This window comes from Dasypus novemcinctus, chromosome 21, assembly GCF_030445035.2.
Source record: "Dasypus novemcinctus isolate mDasNov1 chromosome 21, mDasNov1.1.hap2, whole genome shotgun sequence".
Lineage (NCBI taxonomy): Eukaryota > Metazoa > Chordata > Mammalia > Cingulata > Dasypodidae > Dasypus > Dasypus novemcinctus.
The window spans coordinates 54,995,109-55,013,944 of record NC_080693.1 but is presented as its reverse complement, the minus strand read 5'-3'; the positions used below and the strand labels follow the sequence as shown (position 1 = coordinate 55,013,944).

Here is an 18,836-nt window from a genome sequence, read left to right as displayed (position 1 = left end):
GGCTGTCTTCCGTGAACAGTGAGAGGAGACTGCCTGCCAACTGGTCTTTCTCCACCTATTACTGCTCTTGCGTCTCTAGGCACTGGTGGAGCTGCAGTTACATACAGAAGCCCAGGCTCAAATTCTGCAGAGCTGGAAAGAGCTGGCTGACTTTGCGTGTGCATTCACAAAGGCTGTGGCTGAGGCACCCTTCAAGTGAGTGCTGGCATCAAGTTCAGCTCCATTGCTGGGTTTGTCCTTTACCGCAGTTTTTTGTAGCCAAAGAGAAAGTCCCTGTCCCCTAAACTCTGAGGTCAACCCCTTATCTCTCAAGCTTGAGGTCAAAGGAGCTGACCTCAAGCTGGGAATTCTTGGGACAAGCTCTCAAGCCCAGTCCCTTTCTCAGTGATTTCCTTTACCTTAGGCCAAGTTACCAGGGTTCATTACAGATGGGATCCCAGTGTAATAAGCCTACTAAAACACATTTTCAGTCCTGAGTCAAGAAATGTTCATAATCAATACATAAAATTAAAAAGGGACCTCAGAGATAACTGAGGCCTGAAGAGATTGCCTTATAAGCACCGAGCAAATCAATGGGCCCAGAGTTCCAAATTGCCCAATACAGTCTCTCATGCTTACCTCCGTACCACCCTGCCTCTCTGGTCATTACAACCCAGTTTCAACACAAGCAAAAGAATCTGGGCTTGTGCCACTTTCTCTGTCAATGAAAACATCTAGTTTTTTTCTTTTTAAGGGAACTTGTTCTTTGAAACAGAGCATTCAAACTGGTGAAGGCTCAAATGGACCAGATATAACACGTGTCCCCCTCTTCTGTGAAGGGAGAATTTTTCCCTTCCACAATTGATAAGTGGAGAGTAGCGAGCTATGCATAGCTCTAGCTCGCCAAATGTGCTGTTTGCAGGAAGCTCCGAGATGAAACGAGCTTCTCTTTCTGCCTGGAGAGTGACTGGGCTGGAGGGGTGAAGGTAGATTGCTCTGGCAGGGGACTTGCACTGGTCTGGAGGAGACAGATTCAGCAGCTCAACCGAGTCAGCCTGGAAATGGCCAGTGCTATTGTGGATGCCTATCCCTCCCCCCAGCTCCTGGTCCAGGTAAGCTATTCCAGAGGTCAGTGCTCAGTGCCCTGTGGGATTAGTGGCCCCCAGATATTTCCCATGGAAAGCCTTGGGGTCCAAGAAATTCTGGGTCAGCAGTGGTGGGCCTGCTAAGACCAGCATGGTTATACTGACCTGGGGAGGGAGGACAGGCTTTTACCCCCACCCCAAGCTTATCACCTTCCTTGCTCAGAGACAGGGATGACTATGGATGGTGTGGTACTAACAGGTCATTTACCACTTACAGGCCTATCGGCAGTGTTTTTCAGAGCAAGAGCGCCAGAATTTGCTTGCAGACATACAGGTACGCCGTGGGGAGGGCGTGACATCCACGTCTCGCTGTATTGGACCAGTACTATCCAGGCGAATCTACCTTCAGATGACAATGCTGCAGCCAGATTTCTCTTTAGACAGTACAGACTGACACCACCCCGCAGGGAGAAGGATGAAAAGGTACAGATTTGTCCCTCACTCTCGTTGGAATCACATGGGCACACCACCAGCCTGGAAGTGCCTCTTAGAGCACAAGTCCAAGTCAGGCCCACAACAGACTCCATTAACTATTTGTGCAAGTCTTCCTGTCAGCTCAAGGCAGAAGGCTTAGATATTTGCATCTACCTTCATCAGCATTTAGTGGTCCTCTCCTAGCAAAAATCAGCTGTCATGGACAAACCACCCCACCCCAGCCAACCCTTAAAAAGCAAGACAGACACAGACCACTCAGACATATTATATTTAATAATTGTAGAAATCTCAAAGAACCTCAGCATCAAATCTAAATTCGTGAACCGACACCTGCAGGTTGACTTGACTGGGCTGGGGTACTGTAGCCATCCCCTCACCCCGACCTCACCCTCAGCTGCCTCAGCCAGCAAAGGAATGGCATGGTCATGTGCTGACTTATGTACTGATCTTATGTATTGTGTGTTTAGTTTCAATAAAGCATTTGTACAAGCGGCTCTGGAGCTTGGAGGAAGACTAAAGGAATGAGTAGTGATTCTGAGGAAGGTGTGGACCTACAAAGCAGAAACTGTCATTGGAGAAAAAAGAACAAAGTTGTTTTTTCCAGAGTCAGGACAGTCCTGAGTGGAAGTCCTCCTCATAGAGGCCACTAGGGCTATAATCCTGGACCCCTCTGTCTCTGAACTGTGACAGGTTCTTGCTCTCTCTGGGGAGAGGCAAGAAAGTTTCAGTGAGTAAGCACCACAACAGCCATTGCTGACCCCTCCATCCAGCTGATGTGAAAAAGATGAGGCAAAGGAGGCCACAAAGCAAGAAAATGCTTAATCTGACAGACAGAAGAATGGATAGTCCTACCTTTATTTGGGCCATTACAGTTAAATTCCCTGACACTACTTGTTTCCCTTAGTTGAGTAAGTATAGTTATAAGTCAAAAATCAGATATTCTAAATCTCGGTTTCGTGAAATAAAGTGGCCTTTGAAGTATTTAGTCACCATCTACAAACAGATGTCACAGACAATGTGGCTCTGCCAGGACCTGCCTCTTGGCTTATCGGCCTTCAGGGAGTTAATGCTCTAGAAGCACGGCAAGGAGCCTGGACTGCTCCTGTTGAATGGGAACCACACTAGTTGGCTGCCCAAGACCCTCATGACTGAGATTTCCATTTGTAAGCAGAAACCTGTCTACTGCAAAAAATTCTATGCTTTGGCTGGCACATACTCAATTCTGGTGTAAGTTCTATTCTTTCAGGACATTATAAAGGAGGTAAAATGATGTAAAAGAGTCAGAGTCCACTTGTGCCTCAAACTAGTTGTGAGACTATAGGCAAGTCATGAAAAGCCTCGGTTTCTGCCTGCAAGTGTCATTTTGGACTGAATGGTCTTTAAGTCCCTTTCACAGCCTAAGATTCTGTGTGGTCACTAAAATGTCTGAATGTCTGAGGTCCTTAAGAAAATAGGTATGTTCCCCCAACCCACCCACCCCCAAATTTAGGCTAGATTTGCTGAATGTGTTGTTCTCCCTAGTCCCCAATAACACACTGCCTCCTGATCTGCCCTGGCTACCCAGGGAGGGATGAAGAAAAGGGTTTGTGACATATAAAAGTATAAATGTAGTGACAGCTGACCATTTAGTAGAATCAAGCCTTGCCTTTACACAGCTTTGTGCATCAACTAGAAAAGGCTGTTTTTGCCTCTCCCCACCAAGCCTATTCCTTTAGGCATGCAGGTAACTGTGCCCCCACCTCCCGTTTTTCCTTATTCCACCAGGGAACCCTGACCAAGGAACAAAGAAGTCCAACAAAGAGGAGGTCTCAAGTACCAATCAGCAGCCATTTGGTGATGGCAGGTAGGTCTGACGCTAAAAAGAGGTTGTGTCCAGCAGAACCCAATTCCATAGGAATCCAAGCTCCAAGGCTGGGGAGGCAGCAGGTTTTGAGGACAAGCTCACTGCTGAGACTCGGTCTGGAGGACCCACTGGAGGATCTTGTGGCTGCGCAGACCCCGGAGGGCGTTGTCGTAGAGGGTGTTCACGCTGGCGCAGAGGGGCTGCTGCTGCAGCTCCGTTACCCGACAGGCAATCAGCCCACCTGCCACACAGAACAGCAACAACAGCAGCAGCTTCAGCACAGCCCAGGACCGAGTGTGTTTCCGGGGTGGTGGCTTGCGGGGACGGGAGCCAGATTTCGATTCTGGAGGAACAAAGTTACATTAGGCAAAAAAAACCACATCCAGCCATCTTGAGGAGACCCATCCTCAACCAATCTATGCTAATCTCTTCCAAACTGACCCACTTACACCCTTTCTCAAACAAAAACTCCCCACCCTGAGAGAAGACTGCTTTAAGAGTACCTGAGTTCTTAAAACTTTGCTACCCAGAGAATGAAACATCATAAACTCTTCCCTTGGATGTCAAAAGAGTACATTCTAAACTGGAATTCATTTTGTAAGACTCATAAAGCTAACACAGCACCCAGGGTCCAAAGTTCTTGGTTGCAGAGGGTAGGGCTTATCAGGAGGCATCAGACCAGGAAAGGGAAAGGTTGGGGAAACATGTTGAAGGTTTATTAATATTATTGCTAATGTAAATTATTACATAACACAAAAAAATACCTGGAAGGTAATACACCATATTTAACAGTGATTATATTGCTGAGAATGGACATTATAGGTGATTGCAATTTTCTGCTGTGTATGTGTGTGTGTGTATATATATATGTACATATACACGCATATAGTGATATATAACATTTAAAAAATTTTTTCCAATGCACAATTATTAGGTTTATAATTAGAAAAAAATGGGTTTTGAGATTTCAGGCAAAATCTTTTCAAACTCAACTTGAGTACCCATATTAAAAAAGTGCATAATCTTGTCATATGAAATTTTTCATATAATCCTTAAGACTGCCCTTTAAGTAGACATGATCCTTACTTACATAAGGAAATGAGAGGTTGTGAGGTTAGGTGACTTGCTCATGTGCAGAGCTCCTTCCCCTCTCAGGGGTCTCTCTGGACCCAGAAGGTCTACAATTATCCCTTATACATGGAGCCACATCACTGCATGCACATGACTGAAGCAGATCCAGCTGGACATATTCAAGCAAAAACTAAACCTTTTTCATACAAATGGCTCCCTAAATGTAGGCCAAATGATTCCTCTGGTGTTCAAGTAAAGAGAGTGATCTGATCTGTTCCAACTCAGGGAAAAAATACTATGGCAATGCTCGCCATAGTACTGAGAAAAACATATTGAGAAAGTGTACCGCATACTTAAAACATGCACAGTCTACTTCACAGATAATATGAGGCGTTTTTAAGGGTTAATATGACCACATGCAATCATCTCTATTCTCCGTGACTTTGGTACCTAACCCCTAGTGAAAGCCTGACTCCCTGTTCTGGCGATGCCCTAAGCAACATCTGCACATTAGTACAAAACACCTGCTTAGAACTATGTGGTACTGAGGAAACAAACCAGCCCTCAGGGCATCCCCCATCCCCAGTAGGGTCTGGTGTTCAAATTCTGCCATGCTACTCTGACTACGGTCTGCAAACTCACTCATCTGTGCCCGAAAATGTGAGTGAATCCACTGCATCCCTGCTGGAACCTTAAAAAGAAAACTTACTTGGGGCCTGATTTGTTTCCTTCTTAGGTTTCTTTTCTTGTTCCCGTTTGGAAGCTTTGAGGGCATCATACTCTTTTCTCCGACGCTCCTTCTCTTCTGCCTTCTCCCGCTTCCGCACTTCCCGTTCCTGGGCTTCCTTGGCTCGCTGTTTGGCCTCCCGTTTCTTCTCTGCTTCTACAACAAAAGATACCAAAAAATGACTTCTCTCCCTTAAACTCCCTCCAGTTTGATTTCCCAAAAGAGCCAAAGAGTGGATCCAGCCTTCTTTTCCCTTATGCTTTGGGTCATGTAAGAAATATTAAAAGCTAACAAGTTGCTCTTCTGCTCACCAGTAAGCCAGCCCTCCCTAAAACACAGGAAGCTTTCAGGGTTTGCTGACTAGATTCCTATTAAGAGGCCCTAGCTACAAGCAGTAGAGACATCAGGGTAATACAACAAAGCATGGCTCTCTACTCAACCTTTTTTTCCCTGGAGCTGTGGGAAAGAGAGGGCAGGGCTGAAGGGAAGAAAGCAGACGAGAGAGCGTGAGCTTGGGTATGGGCAGGATGGTATAAAGGCCAAAGAGACTAGGCAGGGGGGTTGAGGGAAGACTTTGCATAGGACTAAACCTACAGAAATATGGCGCAAAGTAATTGTGAAAGAATCTGGGTCTGGAAGAAAAGGAAAGAAAAATTGGTGTATTTAAATATATACAAATAAATTACAAAAACATTTGGTATTAGAAATTTTTATTTCCAAAATGGAACACCAAGACATACTTTTCAGATTAGGAACTATGATATTGTACTTATATATTCCCTTACAGGAGTTTATTAAGGAACCCAAAGATGCTTTGAATTTTATGATTCTAATCCTCACAAAGTGTCAGTTTGGTGACATTTGGTGAGACCTTGCACAAATGGTAGCTCTACCAGGGCACTGGCCCTTGTGCTCCCAAATGTCTAGTGCTGTTCCTGGCTACGAAAGGTACTCATTAAAATATGCTGAGTGAGTAAAATGTATGGAATAAATCTTAAAATTAGTGAACTGAGGGAAAAAAGGCATGGGTGATGAGTCTGGTGCCCTTCTGGTATTAGGTAATAATCCTGAAGGCACAGCACTGACAACCTGCAGAAACCAGAATTGAAAAGAAGAAACAATGGACACAATGATTCTATGGATTCTTAGCTTCCCAAGCTTAAGAAATGAATGTGGCTTGGAGAGGACAAATAAGAAAGTGAGCATTCACGTTAGGATTAAAGACAATATAAGTGTTTTCCTACATGTTTCATTGAAAAGTAAGACCAATAGTTTGTCAGGGAAATCTCTAGCCCTTAACTCGGCAATCTATGAAACTTAGAGATTTATTTAATAGCTCAAGTGTGTTTATATGCTGTACCTAACTGACAAATTATTGGGTTCTAAGAATGCATTTCCAAATTAGTTATTTGGAAGCCTGAAATATATTTTTCCAAAGCCAGAATGCGTACATGGTGGTTAAGCCCTCATGTGGCTGAACAATAGCACTGTAAGTGCTGTAGCTTTCCAGTGCTTCTCTATATAAACAGCAAGCTCCGAGTTCCAGCAGGGCACCGAGAATGCCAAGAACACACGATACCCAGTCTTCTAGAGAGCATATGCCACTTGAGAAGTGAAAACCACAATGGTCAAAGTAAACATGGGTATCTCTTGCAACAGTAGCCATTCATAGTTAAGGGGTGTTCATTTGGAATTCAGGTATTTTGACCTCAGGGATGGTCTGTAGTCAGTACCTACACATCCCTTCGCCAGCCATAGTAGTCCTTCAGTAAAAGGGCTCCGAAGTCAGCCAGCTGGTTAACAGAGCGCTACTGTGTGCCAGGCATTGTTGTTCTAAGTGATTGAAATATAGCAGTGAAGAAGACAGGTAAGGTTCTAGCTCCTAAGACATTTACTTTCTAGACAGACAATAAACAAGTGAACAAATACTTAAAAAGATAATGAGTGGTAAGTGCCCAACAAAATAATAGGATATGACAGGAGAAATGGCAACTCTAGTTTGGGTGGTTCCAAAAGGTTAACACATGTCTCTGTTCACATGTTACCAAAAGGTAACATGAACAGAAACATAGGGATTCTAAGAAGCCAACCAAGTAAGGATCTGAGAGGAAAGGAAACCAAGAAAAGTCCCCTAAGCCCCTAGTGAGACTACTCGGGGTTCAAGGAACAAGCAGAAAGGTTCCTGTGGCTGAAATTAATAGCGTTCTCTCCCTTGTTGATAGAACAAGGCCAGAGAAGCAGGCAGGCTGGGGTCACACGGCCTCATGAGCCATGTTACTAAGTTTGAATTTCATTCTGAGTTCAAGGGGAACCAAACAGAATTTAAGCAAATAGCAGAATTTATGTTTTAAAAAGATCTCTATGGCTGCTGTGTGGAGAATGGATTTGTGGAAATGGCACAAGCCTGGAGACAGGATATCATGTTAGGAGATACCGTGATAGACCACAGGATGGAAGCTTGATGGTGGTGGCATTAGAGGTGAAAAGAAATCGTCAGGTAAGGGACCTGCAGACAGACTGGAGATGAGGAATCATGGACATCCTTCAATTTCAGGCTTAAATAACTATGGGCAGTGATTTCCTATTATGGGGGTGGGAGGCACTAGGAAAGAATGAAGGGGGACCATGGGTCTGTTTTTGCCATGTTTGACAAGCAGATGAGAATGACTTGAACTAAGTGGAGTAGCCAGGACTGGAGACCCACATCAGTGGAGATGGTGCCATCTGCAACCATACAGTGCCCCACTACTCTTCATGTCTCTTCCATTACATTCTAGCATGAGAACCAACTGCCTGGACTAAGGCCCTGGAAGTGACTAGAAACGGGATGGCTACCTACCTCGTTCTGCCTCCAGCCGCCGCTGCCTCTCTCGCTCCTGATCAGCCTGCACAGCCTTCATGTGCTGTAGGACCTGCAAAGGGTGAGGAAAAAGCTCTGAATTACTCAAAGTAGTATTCATAGCTCACATACTTGCTCAGGGGAGTCTCAGCTTAAAAATTAAAACATAAAAAAAAAGACTGCCCTTTTCAGGACCCCAGGTCACCATGGGCCCCTGCAGCAATGCAGAACTAGTGCATTAGGTCTTTGTATCCTAAATTAATGTATCAATTTTAGTTGTGTGAGATCAGTTCACTAAACCTGTCAGGAAAAAAGTTTGAGAAACAACACCAACTCTAATCTGTGAAAAGTTCTATTTACAATCACTCACACACATCATTTCATATCCGCCCCCGCCCCCCCCCAGCAATTCTTGTGATAGGCACAGACAGCTGCTCCTCAGGGAGGCTTTCCTAACTTCCCTCCTTTGACTACGTTAGGTCCTTGGCCTCTCACTTCTTTAGAATTTAACACAGGAAACTGAAGTGACCTGTTACTGTAAGTTCCTTAAGGGCAGGGACTATTGAACTGCTTATAGGTATCCCAAGTGGCTAAAAAGAGCTGAGGTCATCAGAGGCACTCAGAACATGTTTGATGAATGAAGGAACTCCCATTTCAAAAGCAATAAAACCAAGACTCCAATAGAATGATCTGTCTCCTTCACAGGGCTAGAAAGTAGCAGAACTAAGAACCAAGTGCAGTTTCAAATTCCTAGGCCAGAGCTAGTTCCACTGCATTAAGCCATCCTTAACTATAGCTGGGACTGTGACTCATGCACAGAGGAAGGGGAGCTCTAAGAGAAAGGGAAAGAGCCATTCAGCCCAAATACCACCCAAATGTACACAGCTCCGAGCACCCCAAATCCTTGTCTCAGTCATGGATGACCTCTAACTAAAATAGCCACCAAGCGTCTCACTATGGGCATGGTTGGGGTTAGGAGGTGAAAGACCATTTTTTCCTTTTTTGTTATTATTAGATGGTTTTCCTTGGCTGTAGGTAACAGTGTAAGCTGAAGTTAAACAGAAGAATCCCGACTCTACCATTACTGCGTGACCTTGTCAAGTTACTTAACATGTTGTGTCAATTTTCTCATCTGGAAAATGGAGAAAAGATATATTTCTCTGGCCTACTGTCAAGAAAAAATTACATAACTTTTGCCAGTTGCTTAACATGACTCCTGGCTATGTACTAAAAAAATATTGCTGCTTTATTGCTTTATCTTTTTTGCTGCATTAAAAAGAAAATCTAAACTAAATGAAGACAGCAAAAGAGTGTTTCACTGCTACACTAAGCAACCTGCAGGATAGAAGTATATTCAAATGGAATTCCTTTTATTTCTTGGAAAGTTCAGACATGTATACACCCATTATAAGAGCAGCTCAGGAGCAGGCTCGCAAAAGCAGCTTTCAAGAGCCTAGTTTGAAGCCACAGGTAACTCCTGGGTAACCTAGGACTTGAACTTGCTGGCACCACTCTGTAGAGAGCCAACACTACAAGTGGCTGTGCAGCAAGAAGCAGAGGATGTGAAGGTCAAGCACAATGGGGGAAGCAGTCCAAAAGTCCCTGTCTCACCCTGAGCTATTAATATTAAGTAAACACTCTTTTCTTAAATACTCTTAATATTAAGTAAACACCACGCAGTTGGCTTTCGGTGGTATACAGTTGACTAAAGAGCTAGGAATTTACAGAAACATCCCTTTTTACCTTGGTTACATTAGCTACCATCAGGGATGAACAGAAAATGCAGGCAGTTCAGAAATGGAAAAGATTCCCCTAGTCTAAACAGTGAACTCCTTGATGGTAGATTTTGTCTACCTATCCCAGTTCATAGCACAGTAGACATAATATTGCTGAACAAATTATTTTTAAAAGATGCTTTGCTATGCACCAAAGCTGTTAAGTTATCATAACTAGCACACACACCTATAAGGTTAGAGCTAGTGATACCTAAACTAACTCCTGGAGACAAGTGCCCTCATTCTGCCTTGTCCAAGTCACCCCTCTACAATGCCTCAAGATGTGCTGCAGGAGACAGCTAAAGCACTGAGGCATTGGTGCCAGAGACCACTGCTTTAGTTACCATTGCTGCAATGCACTGTATTGCCTGGAGCTTCGTGTGGAAGACTTTACAAGTAAAAAGGTGTTTGCAGCACTAAATAAAAATTATCAAGTAGTAGTTCAAAAACTGGGATATCATCAGTTTGATATTGTTCAACATTTATTTGTTGAATGAATGAATGAATAAATGAAAGGTGTTTGCATGCTGAAGGTTTCTCATGTCAAAGAAATGGTAGTAACACCTCTGTACCAGGGTTCTGAGGATTATGAGATCATGTGTTTGAAAGGAAGAGTAATTGATGGTAGGTCTTCACTGAGAAAGGCCATTACTCTTGAGTTTCATAGCAGAGACCCAGCACACACATACTTAGCCTATTAATTCCAGGATTAAAAGTTAAGGTTTTTTTTTTTTTTTTGGTCAGCATAGTCATCTGGTGCTCAGCTAAAGAAACAGCAATCTGTTCCAAAGCTAAGGACAAAATGACTGTAGTTGGCAGTGATTGAGAGATGGGTATATTGCTGTTCTTAAGGAGCAGCTCAAGGCATCTTGAAGGCCACCAACAGTGTTTGCCTTACATGCTGATTTTAGTTCCACAAATGCCAGATCTATCTTTGATGTGTCCATTTATAGGTATACATTCATAAATATTAACAGTGCCTTTATTACAAAAATTCCTCCAATTATTGACTTGAAATGCCACAGCCTCAAACCCTCTTATCCCATTAAAACTGTCAACATAGTGCAGTGTTAGGTCATGCAATGTCCTGGTTTCTTAAGAATGGACTATAGCACTATAGCAGAAGACAGTATTCTACAACCTGTAAAGTAAATGTAAAAACAAAGGTCTCTGCTCGACAGGCTCATAGTGGACAGATTTCACTGAGCCCTTAATACTGTAATCAACACATAGCTACGGGCGCCCTGGGAGGGAAAAACAAGGAGGCAAGCCCCTGGGGACTGTGTGAAGGAAACACTGGGTGGCATATGTTTACCTTATTTGCACACTGCTTACACTGCTTCTCATCCAAGCAGTCACCTGCCACTTTGGCCAGGACAGGATCCAGGGGATTATCCTTCAGGTCCAGCCACTTCAGGCTCTAAAAAGATGGACAAAGAAGCCCACTAAGTCCAAGTTCACAGAAAGAGTCCCCCAAGATGAACAGGAAAATAAGCAAGAAAGCCCCTCTGTGTTCCAGTTGCAAGGAACAGCCACCTGAGGCAGGATTGACAAGATATATTTCCGTCAGCCTTTCATGCCCCATCAGTTCCTGAGCCCTTTGTCACACTTGGCTGTAAAACTCTGGTTCATGGATTGTTACCTTGAGCTGAGCAAAGCTGACAGGCAGGGTGACCAGCCTGTTGTTGAGGAGATCCAAGTGCTGGAGGTTGGCCAGACGGCCAAAGTCCGCTGGCAACTGCTGCAGCTTGTTCTTACTCAGGTCCAGTTTCACCAGGTGTGTGAGGCCACAGAAATCCGACTAGGACCCAAAGAGAAACTACATAAGTCTTTGGGGTATTAGTCCGGGAGCCGAAGAGTCAGAGGCACCAATGTATAAATCCTGACTCTACCTCTTACCAGCTATTTCACTTCAAATGTATACTTATCATATACAAGCCTGAATTTCCTCATCTAAAACAGAAGGAGATAACACTTCCTATTCCAGGTGGTAACCAGTGAGCTACTGTATGTAAAAGGGCCTAGCAGAGAGTAGGCACAAAATAAGTGCATTCCTTCACCTTTAGTTCTCCCTCTAACCTGTCCTCCACGTTGCTACTGTGGTTAGGAAATGATTCTGCCTTCCCATAGCATCCTATGTTCACCTTTCATAGAATCTGTCAAAATGCAGTGTGGGGAGTGGATGTGGCTCAGTGGGTGAGTTCCTGCAACCCGGGAGGTCCCGGGTTGGATGCCCAGTTCCTCTAAAAACAAAAACAAAAAAACCAAACAACAAGGAAACAAATGAAAAAACTAAGGGGAGCCAATGTGGCTCAGTGGTTGAGTGCCAGCTTCCCACATATGGAATCCTGGTTCAATCTCTGGCCCCGATACCTTAGGAAACCAAAAAACAACACAGTGTAACTTAACTATCCATTTCCTAGAGATCAGGTACCCCTTGAGTACCCAGGCTTCTCTTTGTTATCTGCAGCACCTAGCACAGTACTTAGCACGTGTGCTCGCCAAGTGCTGTCTGAATAACTCACTGGCTGAGTGAATAGGCCAGGCCCATCCTACCATATTCTAGCTCTTCTTCAGCATGGACCAAAACATCCCCCTTGTCATTAAACCTTTGCTAAGTGCTCATCTCCAAGTGATGGCACAACCTCGGCTAATGAGGCACTAGTCATGCTCTCTGGAGACCTGTAAGCGCCAGTGGGTCTGCACTGCAGAGAGAGACAGGAGGCAAAGAAAACTAAGCAAACTCAGACTAAGAAGTACACCTGAGGCGTGGTGAATGGCCACCTGGCAAGGTGTACAGCAAGTGTAAGGCCGTAGGGAATTGCTACCCTTCTTTAATTGGACACAAAATATTTCTTGGCAAAATACATCTTGGATTTTAGATGTTCTTGAATGTCGGAAGTTCTTGATGAGCTGTAGGAAGATGCTATAGAGAACGGGTGAGATTCCAGAGAACACTGAGAGAGGAGTGGACTAATGATCCAGTAGAGAACCTGCTAACTTCTGAGACTCAATCCCTGATCCAAAGCCCAGTAAGACACTGTCCTAGGGTACAGGGAGGAAGTGACAGAGCCAGAGTGATGGGTGGAAAAGACAACAATGACACAAACTTTAGGCCTAAGAGCAGCGCTATGGAAGAAAGGCCAGCCATTATGCGGGCGAAGTCAAGTGTGTGAATGAATCTAGTGCCTACACAGGTGGAGCAAAAGGTGAACTGAGAGAAGTTGTGCAAGAAAAATCAAAAGGGTCTTGCCACAGACTGGAGGTATGCACAAAAAACTAACAAATCCCAAGTAATTCAAGTCCCTGCCTGTGATGACAAGGTAGCCCTTTAAATCCAAATTCTTTCTTCTTCTCCTTCAAAAGATGTATAAGGAAGCTGTCCACAGACAGCCTTCTCTCTGGAATACCGAGCAACTTACAAAACAGTTTCTAGTCTCTTCTATGTATTAATAATAGGGAGGTAATACATTTTTCCAAGGAATAAAATAAGAAATAGGATGACTCCAAGAAGTGACACAGCCAGCTTCCTGCTGATCTGTGGGCCAACGTTCCCACTCTTCTGAAGAATGAAGCACTACCTCCTTCCTTTGCCACAGAGGCCAACCCCACCCCAACCCCCACCACACTCAGATTTAGTGCAGCCTACTTGGGGGCCTATCCAGAATGCAGGCCTTATGGCACAACCTCCAAACCAGAAAGAGAAGCATCCAGGGCTCCAGAAGGAGTTGGGGGCTTGCCAGTCTTACCGGCAGAGCCGTCAGTTTATTGCAGGACAGATCCAGTATGGTGGCCTTTGGGAGTGCAGCCTAGAAAAGGAGATGAGAAAAAAACATCAAACCAACACCTGGAATGATTTGGTGACATCTGCTAATAAAACATTTTCCAGAACAAGGTTCCCAAGGTTAAGAAGGGCCTTTTAAAAACTGGCATTAAGTATAATGTTCCTGGGGAAAGGAGAGGGGAAACAATGTGCCAGGCAGCAACCAAGGGAAGAATGCAAAGAGTAGGGGTTTGGTTATGGAACATCCAAGAAAAGAAAACTAAGATTCTTAGAAATTCTTTGCTGCACTTTGAAATTTTTCTCTAGCAGCCCCTGTCACCTTATATATAACATTTTTATGCTTGCATGGACCATTCTCCTTATTTGGCTCCAGGGCAACGACTGTGTCTAATACAAGTTTGCTACTCCCATATTCCCCAGCTCAGGGCCTTCCTCAGGCACTCATATATGTTGGCTGCATCATGACTTAATAAAAGAGTAAATGAGTAAATGCCAGGGTAAAAACAAGGGCCTCATAGCCCACCTACAGTCCCCATGGTGTTCAGGGCTGGAGCAGCTCAGCACAACTGACCCTTCTTTCTCCCTAGGGGCAGTGATGTGGTGACCAGGGGCCTGTAGTTCACATTTTCAGATAGTCTTAAGGTCAGGCCAAAACTGAAACAAGGCTGGCCGCCTTCCCAGGGAAGGGATGGCGGCGAGCATTCAGTTAAGGACCCTAGGCCAACCTACACTCTGCAATTGTCAGAAAGTCCCAAGAATAAAGTTCGAACCACCTGAAGAAGTTTAAATGTTACAGTGAGAACTCCATAACAGCAACATGCATCATGGGTGACGTACCTGCCACACATTTTACATATATAATGCTAGTTAATCCTCTCAATAACCCTAAGAGATGGGAACTATTATTCCTCTTTTGTAAATGTAGAAATCTAGGCATAAAGGTTAGCTGGCTTGCCAAGGGCACTCAGCCACTAAGCAATAGAACTGGGAATTGAACTTGGGAATACAGTTTTAACCACTATACTACATAGCAATGGGGAAGGCACTATGTGCCAAGTGCCAAAAACAAATGTAATTTCATTAAAGGTAGTGAGAAAAGTATAGGCCATCCAAAATGAGGATAGCCTGGGGAAGTGGGAAAAGCAGGTGATGTGGGGTGGAGTTGTTTTGTAATATCCCAGGGGCTTCAGTTTCTTAGGAGAGGTGGGAGGGGGTATGGGAGGTGGGGTTGGAGGATTGGTATGAGATTCCAGCCAGCCAAGCAGTGAGAGTTATATTCAAGAAAGGCCACCTCCAGGCTGGGCAGCCAGCTGGGAAATGTTGGCTTCTTAAAAAAGGCCAGGCTGGGCCACACCCAAACCTACCCGGAGGCCTCCTTCCCAGGCCCAGTCATTCATTCATTTGTTCATTCATTCTAGGATACATCCCGCAGCCCCTTCTGGTCGCCTAATTTGGGTCGGACTCGGAGCTAAGCGCTATGGGCGCCCTAAAAATGGGGCAGATAATGCTCCTGGCCCGTAAAAAGCCCAAGGGTGGGGGGCGGGCCCCCCCACCTCCTGGAACTGCGCCAAAGTGACACGTGTACATCCCGGGGAGAACACAGGGGGCGGACGCGGCCTCCCCTGAGACCCAGTCCCATCCTTCTCGTTTTAAAGACGAGGAAAATGAAGCAGGGGAAGGGAGGAGGCCCACGCAGCGGCCAGCGCCAGCGCCAGGCGCGGGTGGGTGCTGGGCCTTGTGGGTCTCTACTGACCAGCTCCTTGACGGGGACCTCGTTCAGATCGCTGAGGCTCAGGTCCAGTTCGTTGCCGTCCAGCTTGTCGCGGAGGCTCCCGCCCTTGCTGCCGGCCTTGGTCATGGTGACGCCGGCTGAACGGGCCCCGGCTCCGGGACTCTGACGAATAAAAAAAGGAGGCTGAGAGGCCGCTCGTCCGTTCAGCGGACTCGCACCCAACCGACAACGCCGCCGCCGGTGCGAGGCCTCCACCGCCCGTCCGCCCGCTCGCCGGCCGCACTCTGGGCCCCGCGCCTAGGTCCCACCGGTGCTGCCGCGACGACGATCACTTCCGTGTCCACGTCACCTTCCGCGGCCACCGAGACGGGCTGGGCCCGAGCCGCCCGAGCATGCCCTTGGGCGCCCTCTGGCGCCAAGGCGAGCCCACCACAAGTCGCCGCCGCCGCCCGAAGGGCGACGGTCAGGGCTCTGAGCTTGGTTGCCTGGCACGAAGGCCCGCTCCGGTCTTCCCCGGCGGCCTGGCGAGCGCGCCCGCGGGCATCATGGCTGGCAGCGCGAGGAGGCGGAAGGGCGCGCGACTAGGCGCCAGAAGGCTGGGAAAAGAGCGGCATTCTGAATTCGCTTCTCGCCTCCCCACTGCTCTAAACCCTTGTCCAGGCCGCTACAGACCCGCTCCTGGCTTACTCAGAGTCTCTCACCCTCCCTTTTACCACCACCCAGCTGCCCAGATGATCGTTATAAAAATCAGGCCAAGTCATTTCTCTCCTTAAAACCCCTCAGTTCTCCAGCTCTCTCTAGGATATGGCCCAAACTTCTTGCTAGCCTGGGCCCTGCCTGCTGCTGCAGGTTCTTCCCCAGACCCACTCCTGCCGGGACTTGCTGTGCTAGAAGCACCCCTTGGCCTCTCTTGCAATGCCCCTGCCCTCCCCACTCTCCTCTTCTGCCTAGCTAATTCCTAGTCCTTCAGGGACCCTCCCCTGACATGGATCCTGGATTTAGAGGCCCCTTCCTGGGGCTCTGGCGGTACCCAGTGGGTGGCCTTATTATCAGGGATAATATACCCTTAGGCAGAGGCCATGGAGAGACTGGGTATTCAACCTGGCTCTGTCACTTGCTAGTTGTGAAACCTTGGGCACTGGCCACACTTGTTTTCTCATGTGTGTGTATAGGAGAAAATGGATACTAATGGAACCCAGCTCAGAGTTTGGGGAGAATTGGATGAGTAAAATTCATGAAGAGCTTACAGCAATGACTGGTACTTAGGAAGAACCCAGTAAATAATAGTTATAATTCGTGTTCTACCTTGTGTTATCTTTTTTTTTTTTTTAAGATTTATTTTATTTCTCTCCCCTTCCTCCCCCCCACCCCAGTTGTCTGTTCTGTGTCCATTTGCTGCATGTTCTTCTTTGTCCGCTTCTGTTGTTGTCAGCAGCACCGGGAATCTGTGTTTCTTTTTGTTGCGTCACCTCTCCATGTGTGTGGTGCCGTTCTTGGGCAGGCTGCATTTCTTTCGCGCTGGGCGGCTCTCTTTACGGCACGCACTCCTTGTGCATGGGGCTCCCCTACACGGGGGCACTCCTTGTGCACATCAGCAGTGCATGTGGACCAGCTCCACACGGGCCAAGGAGGCCTGGGGTTTGAACCGCAGACCTCCCATGTGGTAGACGGATGCCCTATCCACTGGGCCAAGTCCGCTTCCGACCTTGTGTTATCTTTATGTGTCTGTCCTCCACCCTGGCTTGTGAGTTCCTTGAGAGCAGGAATTCTGTCTTCATCATCTTTGTATCCCAACTGTCCACGTGTCTGATGCATGGTAGTTTTTTTATAAGTGTCTGCTGAATGAATGAATGAATAAATGAACGAAGCACTTTGCCCACTTTACTCCGAATCTCAGTTTGCTCATCTTTGAAGTGGGGACAATTAAAGCTTATCTCAGAGGGGATCTGTGAAGACCAAATGAAGTCAGTGCAATGACTTACTCAACTCACAAACTTTCCTTGTGCCCCTGACGCCACCCCCACCAGAACAAGGCACTGTGCAGGGCTTTCTGGGAAACAGACAAGGACAATAGGGCAATAATACATTAGCACTTGGCAGCCTCTAAAGCCCCTGAGCATCCATTCTCTTATTCCGTTAATGCACATGAGGGGACTGAGGCTTGTTTTATTGTCATCCTGCTTTTAGGGAGGAAAAGTAACTTGTTCTCAGTCACACAGCTGGTTGAGGGACAGCCCCCCCCCCCTTTTTTTAGAGCAATTGTAAGTTTACAGAATAATTATGCAGTAAATATAGAGTTCCCATATTCCCTTCTCCCTCACATACATCGTCTTCCTATTATTAACATTTTGCTTTAGTGTGGTATCTTTGCTAACTGATGAGATAATATTATTATAATTACACTTTTTTAAAGGATTTATTTTATTTATTTATCCCTACCCCCTCGTTGTTTGCAGTCACCATCTGCTCTCTGTGTCCATTTGCTGTGTGCTCTCTGTGTCTGCTCGTCTTCTCTTTAGGAGGTACCAGGAACTGAACCCAGGACCTCCCATGTGGGAGAGAGGTGCTCAATCACCTGAGCCACTTCAGCTCCCTGGTTTGTTGTGTCTCTCATTGTCTTTCCTCTTTTGCATCTCTTTTGTTGCATCATCTTGTTGCGTCAGCTTGCCATGCCTGCCCACCCTGCCAGCTTGCCTTTTCCAGGAGGCACAGAGAACCGAACCCAGGCCCTCCAATGTGGTAGGTAGAAGCCCAATCTCTTAAGCCAAATCTACCTCCCATAATTATACTATTAACTATAGCCCATGGTTTAATGTGTTGTACAGGTCTATGGTCTTTTTAAACATTTTTATTCTGGTAATATATGTGCAACCTAAAATTTCCAGACCCAGATCTTTTGATTCCAAATCCTGTTTCTTTCCACTATACCTTATTTTTCCTACCCACAAAGAACTCAGTTACCACACAAATACTTATTATATAAGGCAGAAAGGATAAGTGTCTTAGGTGTGTTTGGGTGTGAGAATGACCATCTGGCACAGGCTGAGCGCATTTTGTGTGCCTAGCTCTCTGCTATAATTATATGACTTCTTTTAACTCAGTCCTCACAGCAGCTCTACATGGTAGATATTTTTTCAGTTTTATAGATAAAGTAATTGAGGTTCAGAAAGGTCAACTATTTAACCACAGTCACAGCCAGTAAGTGAATGCATTCCCAAAAAGATGGGTTCCTACCTTGCATGGCAGGGAGCGGGGAGCCTGGGAGGAAGGAAGAAATCAGAAAAGGCTCCGTGGAGGAGGTGGCGCTTGTGTTGGGCTTTGAAGAATGGGTCCGATTCAGAATGTCAGAGAAGCCATCCCGGGAAAGCAGGGCAGCAGAACCAGGAAGTGACAGCAGATATTCCCTTTGGGAACGATTAGTCTTCAATCCCTAAGGTTGGAAACCTGCAGCTTTGTGAGAAAGTGAAGCCCTACATCCTGTAGGCAGCCTTTTTTGTGGGAATGGT

General features: G+C 46.0%; 2 protein-coding genes across 3 annotated transcripts in view; one reads left to right on the top strand and one right to left on the bottom strand.

The window, feature by feature from the left end:
- EME1 (essential meiotic structure-specific endonuclease 1) overlaps positions 1-1,821 on the top strand; it is a 7,667-nt gene extending 5,846 nt beyond the window's left edge. Inside the window, exons 7-9 of the mRNA XM_058284001.1 lie at positions 80-195; positions 902-1,091; positions 1,342-1,821. Coding sequence (XP_058139984.1) covers positions 80-195; positions 902-1,091; positions 1,342-1,518 — 483 coding nt within the window. The 3' untranslated portion in view covers positions 1,519-1,821. The remainder of the gene's footprint in view (positions 1-79; positions 196-901; positions 1,092-1,341) is intronic.
- Positions 1,815-18,836, bottom strand: LRRC59 (leucine rich repeat containing 59). 2 transcript variants are annotated; one of them, XM_058284003.2, is made up of 8 exons: positions 18,565-18,836; positions 15,352-15,492; positions 13,564-13,623; positions 11,457-11,615; positions 11,130-11,234; positions 8,040-8,112; positions 5,183-5,356; positions 1,815-3,745 (listed from the first exon to the last, which is right to left on the bottom strand). In XM_058284003.2, exons 2-8 carry the CDS (start codon positions 15,454-15,456, stop codon positions 3,501-3,503), a joined length of 921 nt encoding a protein of 306 aa, XP_058139986.1. In that variant the 5' UTR covers positions 15,457-15,492; positions 18,565-18,836; the 3' UTR covers positions 1,815-3,500. The 2 variants fall into 2 exon arrangements, with proteins under 2 accessions (XP_058139986.1, XP_004446617.1); XM_004446560.4 differs by lacking the exon at positions 18,565-18,836 and adding an exon at positions 15,639-15,988.

What these genes read in the sequence shown, in the direction of transcription:
- LRRC59 (XM_058284003.2), bottom strand. Translation starts at nt 15,456, where the DNA reads ATGACCAAGGCCGGCAGCAAGGGCGGGAGCCTCCGCGACAAGCTGGAC. An exon ending in ATAAACTGACGGCTCTGCCG is followed by an intron (nt 11,616 to 13,563) that starts GTAAGACTGGCA and finishes TTTGGGTCCTAG; the next exon opens with TCGGATTTCTGTGGCCTCAC. An exon ending in TCAGCTTTGCTCAGCTCAAG is followed by an intron (nt 11,235 to 11,456) that starts GTAACAATCCAT and finishes CCATCTTTTTAG; the next exon opens with AGCCTGAAGTGGCTGGACCT.